The sequence below is a fragment of the Mustela nigripes genome, chromosome 1 (assembly GCF_022355385.1).
Source record: "Mustela nigripes isolate SB6536 chromosome 1, MUSNIG.SB6536, whole genome shotgun sequence".
NCBI lineage: Eukaryota > Metazoa > Chordata > Mammalia > Carnivora > Mustelidae > Mustela > Mustela nigripes.
This window is the reverse complement of record NC_081557.1, coordinates 199589724-199604177: the sequence shown is the minus strand read 5'-3', so window position 1 is coordinate 199604177 and position 14454 is coordinate 199589724. Positions and strand designations below refer to the sequence as shown.

At 35.2% G+C, this 14454-nt stretch overlaps 1 protein-coding gene across 2 annotated transcripts in view; it reads left to right on the top strand.

Moving 5' to 3' along the window:
- Positions 1-14454, top strand: part of CLGN (calmegin) — a 59124-nt gene that overhangs the window by 24508 nt on the left and 20162 nt on the right. For both annotated transcript variants that reach the window (XM_059395549.1, XM_059395548.1), the window contains exons 6-8: positions 2519-2600; positions 4008-4200; positions 7741-7930. In XM_059395549.1, the coding sequence (XP_059251532.1) occupies positions 2519-2600; positions 4008-4200; positions 7741-7930 (465 nt within the window). The remainder of the gene's footprint in view (positions 1-2518; positions 2601-4007; positions 4201-7740; positions 7931-14454) is intronic.

Sequence of the window (14454 nt, the reverse complement as noted above, 5' to 3'; positions counted from 1 at the left end):
TTTTCTTTTTTCTTCAAAGTTTGAAAGTAATCCTATTTTTCTTTGAAACTTAGTTGGATATAATATCACTTTCTACTTTGACCCATTGTGGCTTAAATGATAGAGCAAAAAAAAAAAAAATAGAAAGTGATTTTCAGAGTAAAATGAATAAAATTTAGTGGGTTAGAAGGTATAAATCACTACTAGGCAAGTAAGCAAAAGATAGAAGCAAAGATTGGATATAAGTCTTTAACAATTATTAAGTAATTGGAAATTACGTCCTGAAAAAAAGAAAAGGAAAGCCAAGAAGAATTGAATAGCAGTCTTTGATATGCTTTGATATGCTTAAAACAACTTAAAGGAGAGTAGATGTCTTCTCTTAATATTGCAACAATGAAATGGGATAAATAAATTTTATATTAAGTACTATAAATACAATGGATTCTCAATATAAATTTACTCTCAAGTTGCTTTTCCCAAATGGTGATTGTGTTAATATGCATTTTGTGGTCATACAAGTTTTAGAAATGAAGCATGTCCTTACTGTAGACATAAGGAAGCATATTTGCTTGCCCATTTAGACTCGGAGAAAGAAGTTCTACATGCAAAAACACATGTCTGACTTCAGTACTGTGTCTTCCAGATATATTTCACCACAGAATTTCCCCCACCCAACAATTATCACTGCTTCATAGGAGAGTGTGGGAAATGATACTCTCAGGAATTAGGGTTGCCAAGTATCTTCCATGTCCTCCTCTTACCTGTGACTAAGGAAGAGCAGCAGTTGGGTTATGAGACACACATTCAGTTATCTCTAATCCACTATGAGTTGTTTACGTTAGGCACAAGTTAATGATTTGAAAACTCTGCACATTTGCAATGGGAGAAATAGACATAATGATTAGGTCTAGGCATATTATAACCACAAAGCTATGTTCATATTTATAGGGACAATTTACATCATTTTTTTTCAGATCTTACTTTTCACAGAACCCTTTGTCCATTGATCACCTAAAATAAAACTATCTTTTTATTTTATTTTACCTGAAATAATTAATATTTACCTTTAATTCATATTGTGTACCATTTCTTTTACATTATAGTCTATAAATGAAAAAACTTTTCTTTGTTGGCTAGTGCTTAAAATAAAAATAGTGACAAAGCTTTGAGGAATACAAACTGTTCTTTATTTAAAAAATGAAAAAAAAAACCAAACACCAAACCCTTTCTTTTGATCATAACAGAAGCTAACATTTTGGACATCTGTCCGTTGCTGTGCATGGTATTATTTAAGCATCATGATCCTTTGAGGTCCTGGAGCTTGAATAATTTGACTTTACCTTCAGTGTCACTAGAATAAGTGGCAGAATCAAGAATAAATCTCAGGTCTCTCTGGCTCCAAAGCACATGCTGGTAAACCCCATTGTACGCTTCTTGAGAAACCAAGCAGAGTAGAAACTAGGAGGAGAGATCATCATAATTTGGCAACTCAGACAATCACTTAAAATTTTACTGTATTTCCTTTGTTCTCCTCAGTGTAAAATATATACACTAATTGGGTTCAAACTTTCAGAGTTTTGTATCCTATTTTTTTGTTGTTTTTACCTTTGTTATCACTGAAGTTTTTTTTTTTTTTTAGAAAAATTTTAAACTGCAGTCCTTTCTTAAGATGATCACTGATTCCTGTTACTTCTCTAGTTTTCATTTCTTTTAATTCATGAAACTGAATCACAGCCATTTTGATTTTTACTGTTTTTCACTCTAAGGGCTATTTCATTGATTATTTCATATGTAATCAATAATTTACCAAGAATTATTCCTAAATACTGCTCGATGTGTCTGTATCTATTGCCTAAACAAGACAATTTCCTTTATAAAAACAAAACAACAAGAAAATCTTCTGCTGAAAATTACACAGTGTTGCAAATCTATGAAAAAGCTCTCATATCTGTTCATGCCTTCAGTTGTTTTTCTATATTTCCTGGCTGTTAAGGTCTGAGATACTTCACGTTATTGACTGAGATTATAAAATCTCTTTGCTGGAGGTATTTAATTAAATGTACCAGTTATTTTAATATGGTTTAGGTATAGTTGAATTACAGTACAAATTAATGAACTTGATATATCTATCAGCAATTTCTTAGAAATCTGTTGCTGTAGCTATGGTCCTCATAATCTTCATTTTTTAGTTTATAAAGAAATATGTGTAGTGTATGCTTTATCTGAATTTGAAGTTTCCTATTATAGTTTTAAAGTATCTTACCCTTAATTCAGCAAGTTTTGATGGGAAAACTTATTTCAACAAGTTGGTTGGCTTTTCTATAGTTGATTATAATCATTCTACTTTGCATGTTTTAAGGATGTGCCTAGACAAAGCATTTCTGCTTATTTCCTGTATGTTGTGGATATGCTTTATAAGAGCTTTTGGTGATGTGAAACATTTGTGTTTAAATGAACTGAGAGTAATACATTCAATTTTAAAGAGTAATTAGTAATTTTTTAATTTATCAGCAGTATGATTCTTTTTCCCTTCATTTAGATATGAAGTAAATTTTCAAGATGGTATTGATTGTGGAGGTGCATACATTAAACTCCTGGCAGACACTGATGATTTGAATCTGGTATGATATTTTAATGTTTAAGAAAACCTTATTAAAGTTAATATTTTAAAGGAGTAAATAAGAAAACTGAAATTTTTATTTTCAACTGAAATCAAAAAGAACCTTAATCTTTAACCAGCCTGAGTGTGTATAGCTTTCAGAGTGTGCCTTCAAATTTCATACACAGCTGTGTTACTTGATGGCATCAGTTTTATAATCTTTAGCAACATAATAAAGTTTGCCATGTCTATACATGAAAAATAACATGGTGCTTATAAATGTCATTGAAAGATCAGCTTAGAGTTATTTTCTTTACAAATCAACAATCATAAGTTTGTTCAGAGAAGTAAAATAACAGAGCAAAGCAGTGAAACAAAATCGCCAAAGAACCAAATAAAAAAGGTGGGCCAGTTCAGGAATTGGGAGTCCGCCAGAAATAACGTGGTTAAAAATGTTTTGAGAAAGAAGTAAGTGTATCAGGTTGGAAACACTTGTAGCACTCTCCTGCCTGGGCTGTGTCAGGGCTTCTGCACATAACAGAAGATAAATGAGACCTCAGTGACATATTTGTCAGACTGCATGGCTGTGCATTGGCTGTGAGACGTGGATTAAAGGATTCCTGTTGTTATTCTTAGAATTAGTTAAAGGGGAGCCCATTGGTAGTGTATGTTAGAGCTCTTGTTTTGGGTATTGTAAGGTGACCATCACTCAAAGGTATAATGACATAATAAACTTAAATGCTAAGCATGTAATCTGATTAATTTAGCTAATCCTCAGAGAAACCTTGTAAAGTAGGTACTATTATTATTTCCATATTTGAAAAGTAGCAAAACAGGACTACACCAAGGCTAAGTAATTTACTCAGGGCCACAGTGGTAGGGCAGTGGTAGGATTTGAACCCCGGGATCTGACAACAGATCCCATGCTTTTAGCTAATAGGCCATGCCAAATAAAGACAAATTACTAGTGGAAAAACAGGGAGCATGTCTCTATGTCTGTGTTTGTGTCTGAATCTCTCTTTGCTCTGTGCTCAGGAAGGTCATTTTCTGGTGTTCTCTTGAATAATAGTACTGAGTAATCATTGTAGTCTTAAAGTTGTGAGTATGCTTTTCTCTGTGCTTAAGTTTCTTAACAAAATATTAATAGTACAGATTTATATAAAGTAATCAAAGTTTATTATGATGTTGATAAAGTGGTTTCAGTTTCTCTCCTACATCTCCAGGAGGGAAGTAGCATATGCATTTTTAAAAAATCTTTTTGAGAGAAAAATTGTCTTTTTTCTGCATCCTTTATTGTCAAGTATGTCAAATAATTCTTTGGTGATTTAGCATTTAATACATTCTTATAACCTCTACCCAACTGGATAGAATAGAAAAATTCATTAAATACTCTGATTCTGGACTAATCCCAACACATCTCTCTTTGAAGGAAAACTTTTATGATAAAACATCCTATACCATTATGTTTGGACCAGATAAATGTGGAGAAGATTATAAACTTCATTTTATCTTCAGACATAAACATCCTAAAACTGGAGTTTTTGAAGAGAAACATGCCAGACCTCCAGATGTAGACCTTAAAAAGTTCTTTACAGACAGGAAGACTCATCTTTATACCCTTGGTATATCCTTTTAATTGATTCATTAATTCAGAAATATTTACTGACTACTGATATTTTCATGGCAGGTGCTTTGGGAGAAACAAACATGGATCCTACCTCCCCACCGTAAGGAGCTTACCTTTTCAGGCTAATTTTCATGCATGTAGTGCAGGTAGAAAGTAAATGCTATATGTGAGGTGCAGATGAATAAGAGTTCAAAGGCAACATTCCTCCCAGTTTGGAGACTCAGAGAAAACTCAGTAAAGGAGATTGTATATTAACTAGTCTCGAAGTGTAGATAAAACATGGAAAATAGGAGAAGAGGAGGATATTTTAGGTGCTCTGACATTAGTGGTGCTGTATAACAGGAGACTGGGAAATAAGATTAAAGAGGAAGGAGTCCTTGATGGCAAGCTCAGAAGCTTGGACTTTACAGGCAGTTGTGATTATTGTTGGACCCGACCTCATGGTGGTTGTGGCACATACTTACACTTTGAAAGATGAGGTCTTGAGCAACCATTGTATTAACATATTTAGCTTTACTTTAGAACATGGGCGTTTCCGTAGACATTGAGTGGGAGGAACATTACAAGGGATTGTTTCTCCCCTTCCCAAATATGTGTGGTTATGGAGCTTTGATGTGTCCGTGATTATTTAAATTCACAGTGTGTCAGAACTTGACAGGACAATTCTCTAGAGTACTAAGGTATTTCAGTTTCCTTTCCAAAGACTATGGCTGCAGAAACATTCATGTTGTCTGCCAGGGCAGTGACCAGTTTTATTTTTAATGTGAGCATTGATGATAATAAAGAGCTGTTTTTGAAATTGGAAAAGAGATCTGGATGTTTTGGGGGAACATAATCTGTAGAGATAATGAGAAATTACAACTAGAACAGGGCAAATGAATTTCATTAGACTTTGTACAAACTTGGTGAAAAGCCACTTGATGTAATATTACCAAAGACCATAAGTTTATGTGTTTTGAAACCACAATGCCATTTTCAAGGATTATCCAAAGAAAATAATCCAGAAGAAAAAGAGCTATGTGTAAAAATACACTAAATTTAAAACAACCTGATTGTTACAGTAAGAATGTTGTATACAATACAAAAATGGCAACTGTGGAAGTGTTTAGCCATAGGGGGAAATGTTTATAATATTAAAATGTCAAAAGAAGGGTGCCTGGGTGGCTCAGTTGGTTGAGCGACCGCCTTCGTCAACTCAGGTGATGATCCCGGAGTACCAGGATCGAGTTCTGCATTGGCCTCGCAGCTCCGCAGGGAGTGTGCTTCTCCCTCTGACCTTCTCCTTGCTCATGCTCTCTCTCACTGTCTCTCTCTCAGATAAATAAATAAAATCTTTTTTAAAAAGATCAAAAGAAAATGAGATTCAGATTGGAGGGGCATCATCATGGGGGCCATTAGACAAATTATGTAAATAGAAAGACTAGAAAAAAAGAACTAATTTTCATTAGTCGCCAGGGACTACTGTACTCTGTGCTTGATAGTTTGTTTAGAACCATCATGTGAGGTGAGCAGTTTCTCTTTATTTTACCTTAACTTAGGTTAAGCAACTTGCTCTAGGAAATAAAAGTAACTAGAATTGAATTTCAAGTATGACTCGTACACGTTTGTGTTCTTACTACTACACACAAAACTTTGTCATACCAGGATTATTGAGTGACTTTTTAAACACTTTTCTGCACTACTGTTTTATTTTTACATCATTTTGTAGTTGTTCTAAGAACCATATAGAGTACCTTAAAACGCTTTATAATCCAAGGCCTGTTACTGTAAATTCATTTTAAATATTTAGTATATTTTAGACAAAGATGTTTTTCCACATATGAGTATTTGTCACATGCTTTTTTGTTTTAATTGTAATTTCTAAAAATTTCAGTTGCAAAATTTATTCAGCACATTGTTTTCGAGATTTTTATTGAGAAATACCTTTTTTGAATTGGGAAGAATCTAGTACTTTTTTACATTTAAGATCTTACTCTTGGCTCTGCCTAAATCTTGACTTTTTCCTTTGCATAGTAATACAGTTTTATAATCTCAGCTGTAATAGAGGAAGAAATATTGGAGGAAAAGAGAAGGGATGGGGCGCCTGGGTGGCTCAGTAGGTTAAGCCTCCGCCTTCAGCTCAGGTCATGATCCCAGGGTTCTGGGATTGAACCCCCGCATCGGGCTCTCTGCTCCATGGGGAGCCTGCTTCCTCCTCCTCTCTGCCTGCCTCTCTGACTACTTGTGATCTCTGTCTGTCAAATTAAAAAGAGAGAGAGAGAGAGAAAGAGAAGGGAGAAAACGGTGTTTGCATTATTTGAGTTTGCATATAGATTGTAGTTTTTGATTTTGCTATAAGTAACTTGGTACTGTTGTGACTGAAGCCTCTGGCGATTGTTTTTGCTTCAGAACCATTTCTTCAGAAAGTGGTAGCCCACTTACTAAGTCAGGATGATCCCAACATTTGTTGACAGTTCCTACTTCCCTAACTTACTGAAAGCAAATGTTAGGCATCTATTTTCATCTACCATTCTTTCCAAAGACATACAGTTTACCCAGTGACCCCCCCAAGTTCACAGAAGGAGGCGAGAACTTTTATTTTGTCATTACAATGGAAGAGGGAGTTCATTATGAAACTTTTGGCTTGGGAACTTTTAGAGAGCTGGAATTCACCTCCAAACAGACCTAAGTTTAAGCTTGTATATTTTCAATCAACCTTAAGGTATTTTACACTACAATGTATGAATTACTGAATTTGAAGTGCCGGTGAACTTTAAAATTTTCTAGGAAATGGTAGTCATGTATCAGTGTGAATTTCCTGATTTTGGTGACTAGATTGGAGTTTGTATAGGAGAATGTCCTCGTTTGTAGGAAACAGACATTAAAACACACAGGGATGATGTGCGTGAGGTTAGTAACTTACTCTCAAGTGGTTCATGAGAAAAATTCTTTGTAGTACATTTACAACTTTTGAAGTTTGAGATAGTTTCAAAAAAGTTATTTGAGATACTGAAGAAGGGGCTCCTGGGTGGCTCAGTGGGTTAAAGCCTCTGCCTTCGGCTCAGGTCATGATCCCAGTGTCCTGGGATCGAGCCCCGCATCAGGCTGTCTGCTCCGCAGAGAGCCTGCTTCCTCCTCTCTCTCTCTCTGCCTGCCTCTCTGCCTACTTGTGATCTCTGTCTGTCAAATAAATAAATAAAAGCTTTAAAAAAAATAAGAAGATTGGAATGCATTCTGTAATTATAAAACAATGAAGGTGACTGGTTGTGAGGGTCTGAAACTGAGCGAGTTATTGGATGTTCTTTATTTGAGAATTAATGGAGCATTTCATTAACTTCTTTTACTTAAGACAAAATTTTATCTTTGGTTTTAGAAAACATTCTACCTAGTGATCTTAGCATATTTTGATTTTTAATGCATTGTAATTCCTCGATTTCTGGTTGAGAAAAAAATTTACCCATGAAATAAAGGGTGGTTTTCTTATTTAGAAGATAGAAGATTATCTTTAAAATGTCAGTCATTATGATAAGTGTAATATATTTAAATTGGTCTTTAGTGATGAATCCAGATGACACATTTGAAGTATTAATTGATCAAATAGTTGTAAACCAAGGAAGCCTACTAGAAGATGTGGTTCCTCCTATCAATCCTCCCAAAGAAATTGAAGATCCCAGTGATAAAAAGCCTGATGAATGGGATGAAAGAGCTAAAATCCCTGATCCTTCTGCTGTCAAACCAGAAGACTGGTAAGTAAAGAATTCAGTAACAAAGATTAGTTGGTGTAATTCAGTAATAAGATATTCCATATAAGTGAAGTTTACAACCAGTAAAGCTTCTCTTTTAAACATTAAAATTACTTATTTTGACTATTTTGGGTGAAATACTTTCCTAAAATAGATTTTGTCGGACTACTTGGGTAGCTCAGTCAGTTAAGCATCTGAATCTAGATTTTGGCTCAGGTCATGATCTCAGGGTTGTGAGATTGAGCTCCCCATCCAGCTCTGCCCTGGGCATGAGTCCTGCATTAGATTCTGTCTCTCCCTCTCTCTTTGCCCTTCCCCTCCAAAGAAAACCAAAATAGATTTCGTAAATCCTTGTCTTTTAAGTATCTTCATTTTCATTTTAATTAATTTTTAATTTTCTTACCTTTTTCAGTATTTTTTGTGTGTGTTTCCAATGCTGTGTGTTGTGTGTGTCGGGAGGTAGAATTCCACGACTCTAAAGCACCAACACTTTAATTTTAATTCTAGGTTAATCTTTATCATATATGTTTGTGTATATTTTATATAGTTAGTCTTTTCAGTTAATGATTACTGGGCTTAAAATAGCCGTATGTTCAGTGTTTGTGCACATAGAACTCAATGTCTAAAATAAATGAACTAGTCCATATGAAAATTACACTTTGATAAATCTGACAGAAAACATGCAATTAAAATCCAGCAAATATAAAAAGGAAATATTCACTAACCAGGTGGACTGCAAGGTTATTCTAATATTGAAAATCAATCAATATAATACACCATACTAAGAAATGTTTTGAAATTCATCTATATTTGTGTTTATATCAGTAGTTAGTTTTGTTTTAGGGATCTGTAGGGATTTATTATAATTTGTTTATCCAGTCACACATTGATGAAAGTTTTGGTTGTTTCTGGTTTGGGGCAATTTTGAATAAAGCCATTATAAACACTTGTGGACAGGGCTTTTTGTGACATAATTTTTTGTTTTTCTTGGGTAAAAATACTGAGGAGAGGGATTGTTGGATTATACAGTAAGTATATGTTTAAATTTCTAAGAAACTGTCAACATTTTCCAAAAGGATATACCATTTTGCATTCACACCAATATTAAGTAAGAATTATAGATCTTATACATGTACAGCATTTGGTATTACCTGTTTTTTACTGAGATATAATTGACATATAACATTGTATCAGTTTAGGTGTACAACGTAATGGCTTGGTATATGTGTAAATTCCAAAATGATGAGCACATTAAGTGTAATTAACATCCATTACCACATAGGTACAAATTTGTGTGTGTGTGTGTCTACACGCATGTGTGTGATGGGAAATTTTAAGGTCTGCTCTCTTAGCAGCTTTCAAATACACAATACAGGATTATTAACTGTAGTCATATGGTGTACTTTCATCCTCAGGACTTAACTCATTTTATATAGAAGTTTGTACCTTTTGATCTTTTGATCTGTTTATTATTGTTTCTCTTTGGCTATTCTAAATGGTTTGTAGTGATATCTAATGTAGTTTTAATTTGCATTTCCCTGATAACTAATCATGTCGAGCCACTTTTCACTCACTTGCCATTCATATCATTTCTTTGATCCAGTATCTTTTCAACTTTTTTGTCTTAATTGGGTCATTTTTTTATATCGAGTTATGGAAGTTCTTTATATTCTGGATACAGGTATTATACTAGTTACGTTTTGCTCTGTAACAGATTATCCCAAAACCTAGCAGCTTGAGGCATTATCTCACAGTTTCTGTGATTCGGGAATCTGAGAACAGCTTAGCTGGGTCTTCTGGCTCTGGGTTTCTCACAGGCTACAGTTAAGATGTCAGCTGAAACTGTGGTCATCTAAAGGGCTTAACTGGGAATGGCTCCAGTTTCAAACCCACCAAGTGTGTTTTGGCAGTGTTCCGTTTGTTGAGGGGCTGACTTGTCATCGTTGGATTGAGAGCCTCAATTCCTTGCTAGATGTTGACCAGAGTCGTTTTCCCTTGGTTCCTTGCAATCTAGACCTCTCCACAGAGAGAGACTCAGTTCCTTGCTGGATGTTGGCCAAATCCTCCCTTGGTTTCTTGTAGTCGAGGCCTCTCCATAGTGTAGCTCACAATATAGTAGCTCCCTTCAAGGAAGCAAAAGTGAGGGAAGAGAGAGTGTGGAGAAGATGGAAGTCACAGTTCATACTGGGTTAACAGTGTCCTCCAGAAACCCATATCTACTCAGAACCTATGATTATGAGTTTGTTTGGAATTAGGATCTTTGCTGATATAATTAAGATGAGGTCATACTGAATTAGGATGGGCCCTACATCCAATGTGACTGGTGTTCTTAGAAGAAAAGGGACATTTGGACAGATACGCACAAGGAGAACACCGTGTGACAACGAAGGCAGAAATTAAAGTGATGCATCTCCAAGCCAGCAGATGGCAAGTATTGCCAGCATCACTAGAAGCTAAGGAGAAGGAAAGAAGTATCCTCTCAGAACTTTAACTTCTGGTCTCCAGAGTTCTGTCATTTTAAGGCTGTAGTTTGTGGTACTTTGTAGTTTGTAGTTACGGCACCTCAGGAAACTAATAGATGGCCTTTTATAACTCAATCTTGGAAGTAACGTTACATCAGTAATTTCTGTTCATTAGTAGCAAGTTCTCAGATCCAACCTACACTCAAGGAGAGGGGAGCACATGTGGGCATGAGTACTGGGAGGAAGGGATTATCGGAACCTATTTCAGAAGCTCCTGCCTCAGTCTGAAATGACTGCAGTCCTGGCACATTCCTTGATTCCAGCCTGTCAGAGACCCTAAGCAGAGGACCCAGGAAGGGGTGCCCAGATTCAGAAACCACAGTAATAAACATTATTTTAAGCCCTGAAATTCTGTGTTTATGCAGCAATAATTAATACAGATACGCATCATGCAGATATTTTCTCTCACTCTGAGGATTGTCCTAATTTTCTTAATAGAGAACAGAGTTTTAAATTTTCGTGAAGTTCCATTTGTCAATATTTGTCTTTGATGATTCATGACTTTAGTGTCTTACCTAAGAAATCTTTGTTTCTAGACAAGTAACTAAAACTCTGTTCTAAGTTAACTTATGTAGTGTGAAATCTAAAACAAGATTACTTTTTAAAAATATGGATGTCTAATTGTTTCAACACCTCTTGTCATCATGTCTGTAATGATCTATATACTGATGAGCCTGCTTTCATTTCTAACATGGTAATTTGCATTTTTTCATAATGTATCTAACTAGAGGTTTATCAATTTAAAAAATTTTTAAAGATTTTATTTATTTCTTTGAGAGAGTGAGAGAGCAAGTAAGAGAGCACCAGGAGGACCAGCAGAGGGTGAGCGAGAAGCAGACACCCCGCTGAGCAGGGGCCCTGGATGCGGGGCTCTATCCAGGAACCGGGGATCATGATCTGAGCTGAAGGCAGCTCCTTAACCCACTGAGCCACCCAGACACCCTGAAGTTTATTAATTTTATTGATCTTTCAGAAAAACTGGCTTTGTTTTAGTTTTTTCCCATTTATTGACCTTTTTAAGATTTTGTTACTTCTTCTTCCTTGAAGCAAATTATTGCTTCTTCTTTTTTTTTTTTTTTTTTTTTTTTTGCCTTATTAAGTTAGAAAGTCTCTCCTGGTAGAAGTAGCTATACATTTTCTCTAAACACTGCTTTCACTATGTTTCACAAATATATGTTACTTATAAGAACATTCAGTCATTCAGTTCATGTTGTTTTCTAATTTCATTAGTGATTTTTTTCTTTGATCCATGTGTTTTTAAATGTGTTGCTTTGGTGGCAATTATTTGGGATTTCCCAGATAAAATTTTCATTTTGACTCCCAACTTTTAATGCTATTGTCAGAAAATTTACAAATGTTAATTACATCAGTGTGGTTAAATGTGTCTATATATTTATTGGTTTTTAATCTGTTCTCTCACTGAGAGAAAAATATTAAAATCTCTAACTACGATGACAGAATTGTCCATATCTCCTTTGAGTTCTGTTAATTTTTGCTTCATGTATTTTGAAGATCTGTTACTACATCTATTTGCAGTATATCATGACCTCTTGAGGAACTAACTGCTTTATTATTATAGAATAATGTCCTTCTTTTTAGTTGTTTTTTGTTTTGTTTTGTTTTTAATTTGGTGAAAGAACATTTACTGCTGCTGGGTAAGTGGTCAATATGTTTCTTGAAGGAAATTTGGGGAATGAATAATATCCTTCTTTATAAACTCTTGTAATACTCTGTCTTAACATCTGCTTTAGTCTTATACTGAGTCAACAGTCCTGCTTTTTTTAAAATCATGTTTCCATTGAATATTATTTTCCATTATTTACCTGTAACCTATATATGCCTTTATTTTTTTAATTGATTTTCTTATAGGCAACCTGTATGTGGTCTTCTCTTTTAAACCATTTACATTTAATGTAATTATTAATGTAATTATTAATATGGTTGGATAAATTGTACTTGTTTTCTTCCTACTTCTGTTTGTCCCATATATTCCATACTTTAGAAAATATTTTTCCTGAATTCTTTTAGATTGAGTTATTTTGTTTTATTTAATTTATTTTTTTAATTTTTAATTTTTTAAATAAACATATAATGTATTTTTATCCCCAGGGGTACAGGTCTGTGAATTGCCAGGTTTACACATTCTACAGCACAAATCATAGCATATACCCTCCCCAATGTCCATATCCTCACCACCCTCTCCTGTCCCCTCTCCCCCCAGCAACCCTCAGTCTGTTTTTTGAGATTGAGGCTTTTATGGTTTGTCTCCCTCCTGATCCCATCTTCCTTCATTTTTTCTTTTCCTACTCCCCAAACCCCCTACATTGTATCTCCACTTCCTCATATCAGGGAGATCATATGATAGTTGTCTTTCTCTGATTGACTTATTTTGCTAAGCATAATACGCTCTAGTTCCATCCGTGTCGTCACAAACGGCAAGATTTCATTTCTTTTGATGGCTACATAGTATTCCATTGTATATATATATACCTCATCTTTATCCATTCATCTAGGTTCTTTCATAGTTTGGCTATTGTGGACATTGCTGCTATAAACATTCTAGTGCATGTGCCCCTTTGGAGCACCATGTTTGTATCTTTAGGATATATACACAGTAGTGCAATCATAGGGTAGCTCTATTTTCAGTTTTTTGAGGAACCTCCATGCTGTTTTCCAGAGAGGTTGCACGAGCTTGCATTCCCACCAACAGTGTAGGAGGGCTCCCCTCTCTCCGCATCCTTGCCTGCATCTCTCATTTCTTGATTGATAATTTTAGCCATTCTGACTGGTGTGAGGTGGTATCTCATTGTGGTTTTGATTTGTATTTCCTTGATGCCGAATGATGTGGAACATTTTTTCATGTGTCTGTTGGCCATCTGTATGTCTTCTTTGCAGAAATGTCTGTTCATGTCCTCTGCCTATTTCTTGATTGGATTATTTGTTCTTTGGGTGTTGAGTTTACTAAGCTCTTTATAGATTTTGGATACTAGCCCTTTATCTGATATGTCGTTTGCAAATATCTTCTCCCATTCTGCCAGTTGCCTTTTGGTTTTTTCAACTGTTTCCTTTGCTGTGCAAAAGCTTTTGATCTTGATGAAATCCCAATAGTTCATTTTTGCCTTTGCTTCTGTTGTCGTTGGCGATGTTCCTAGGAAGAAGTTGCTGTGGTTGAGATCAAAGAGGTTGCTGCCTGTGTTCTCCTCAAGGATTTTGATGGATTCCTTTCTCACATTGAGGTCCTTCATCCATTTTGAGTCTATTTTTGTGTGTGATGTAAGGAAATAGTCCAATTTCATTTTTCTGCATGTGGCTGCCCAAGTTTCCCAGCACCATTTGTTGAAGAGGCTGTCTTTTTTCTATTGGACATTCCTTCCTGCTTTGTCGAAGATTAGTTGACCACAGAGTTGAGACTCTATTTCTGGGCTCTCTATTCTGTTCCATTGATCAATGTATCTGTTTTTTTGCCAGTGCCATACTGTCTTGATGATGACAGCTTTGTAATAGAGCTTGAAGTCTGGAATTGTGATGCCACCAACTTTGGCTTTCTTTTTCAATATTCCTTTGGCTATTCAAGGTCTTTTCTGGTTCCATATAAATTTTGGGATTATTTGTTCTATTTCTTTGAAAAAAATGAATGGGATTTTGATAGGGATTGCATTAAATGTGTAGATTGCTTTAGATAGAATAGACATTTTCTCAATATTTATTCTTCCAATCCAGGAGCATGGAAGATTTTTCCATTTCTTTGTGTCTTCCTCAGTTTCTTTCATGAGTACTTCATAGTTTTCTGAGTATAGATTCTTTGCCTCTTTGGTTAGGTTTATTCCTAGGGTATCTTATGGTTTTGGGTGCAATTGTAAATGGGACTGACTCCTTAATTTCTCTTTCTTCTGTCTTGTTGTTAGTTTAAAGAAATGCAACTGATTTCTGTGCATTGACTTCATATCCTGACACTTTACTGAATTCCTATATGAGTTCTAGCAGTTTTGGAGTGGAGCCTTTTGG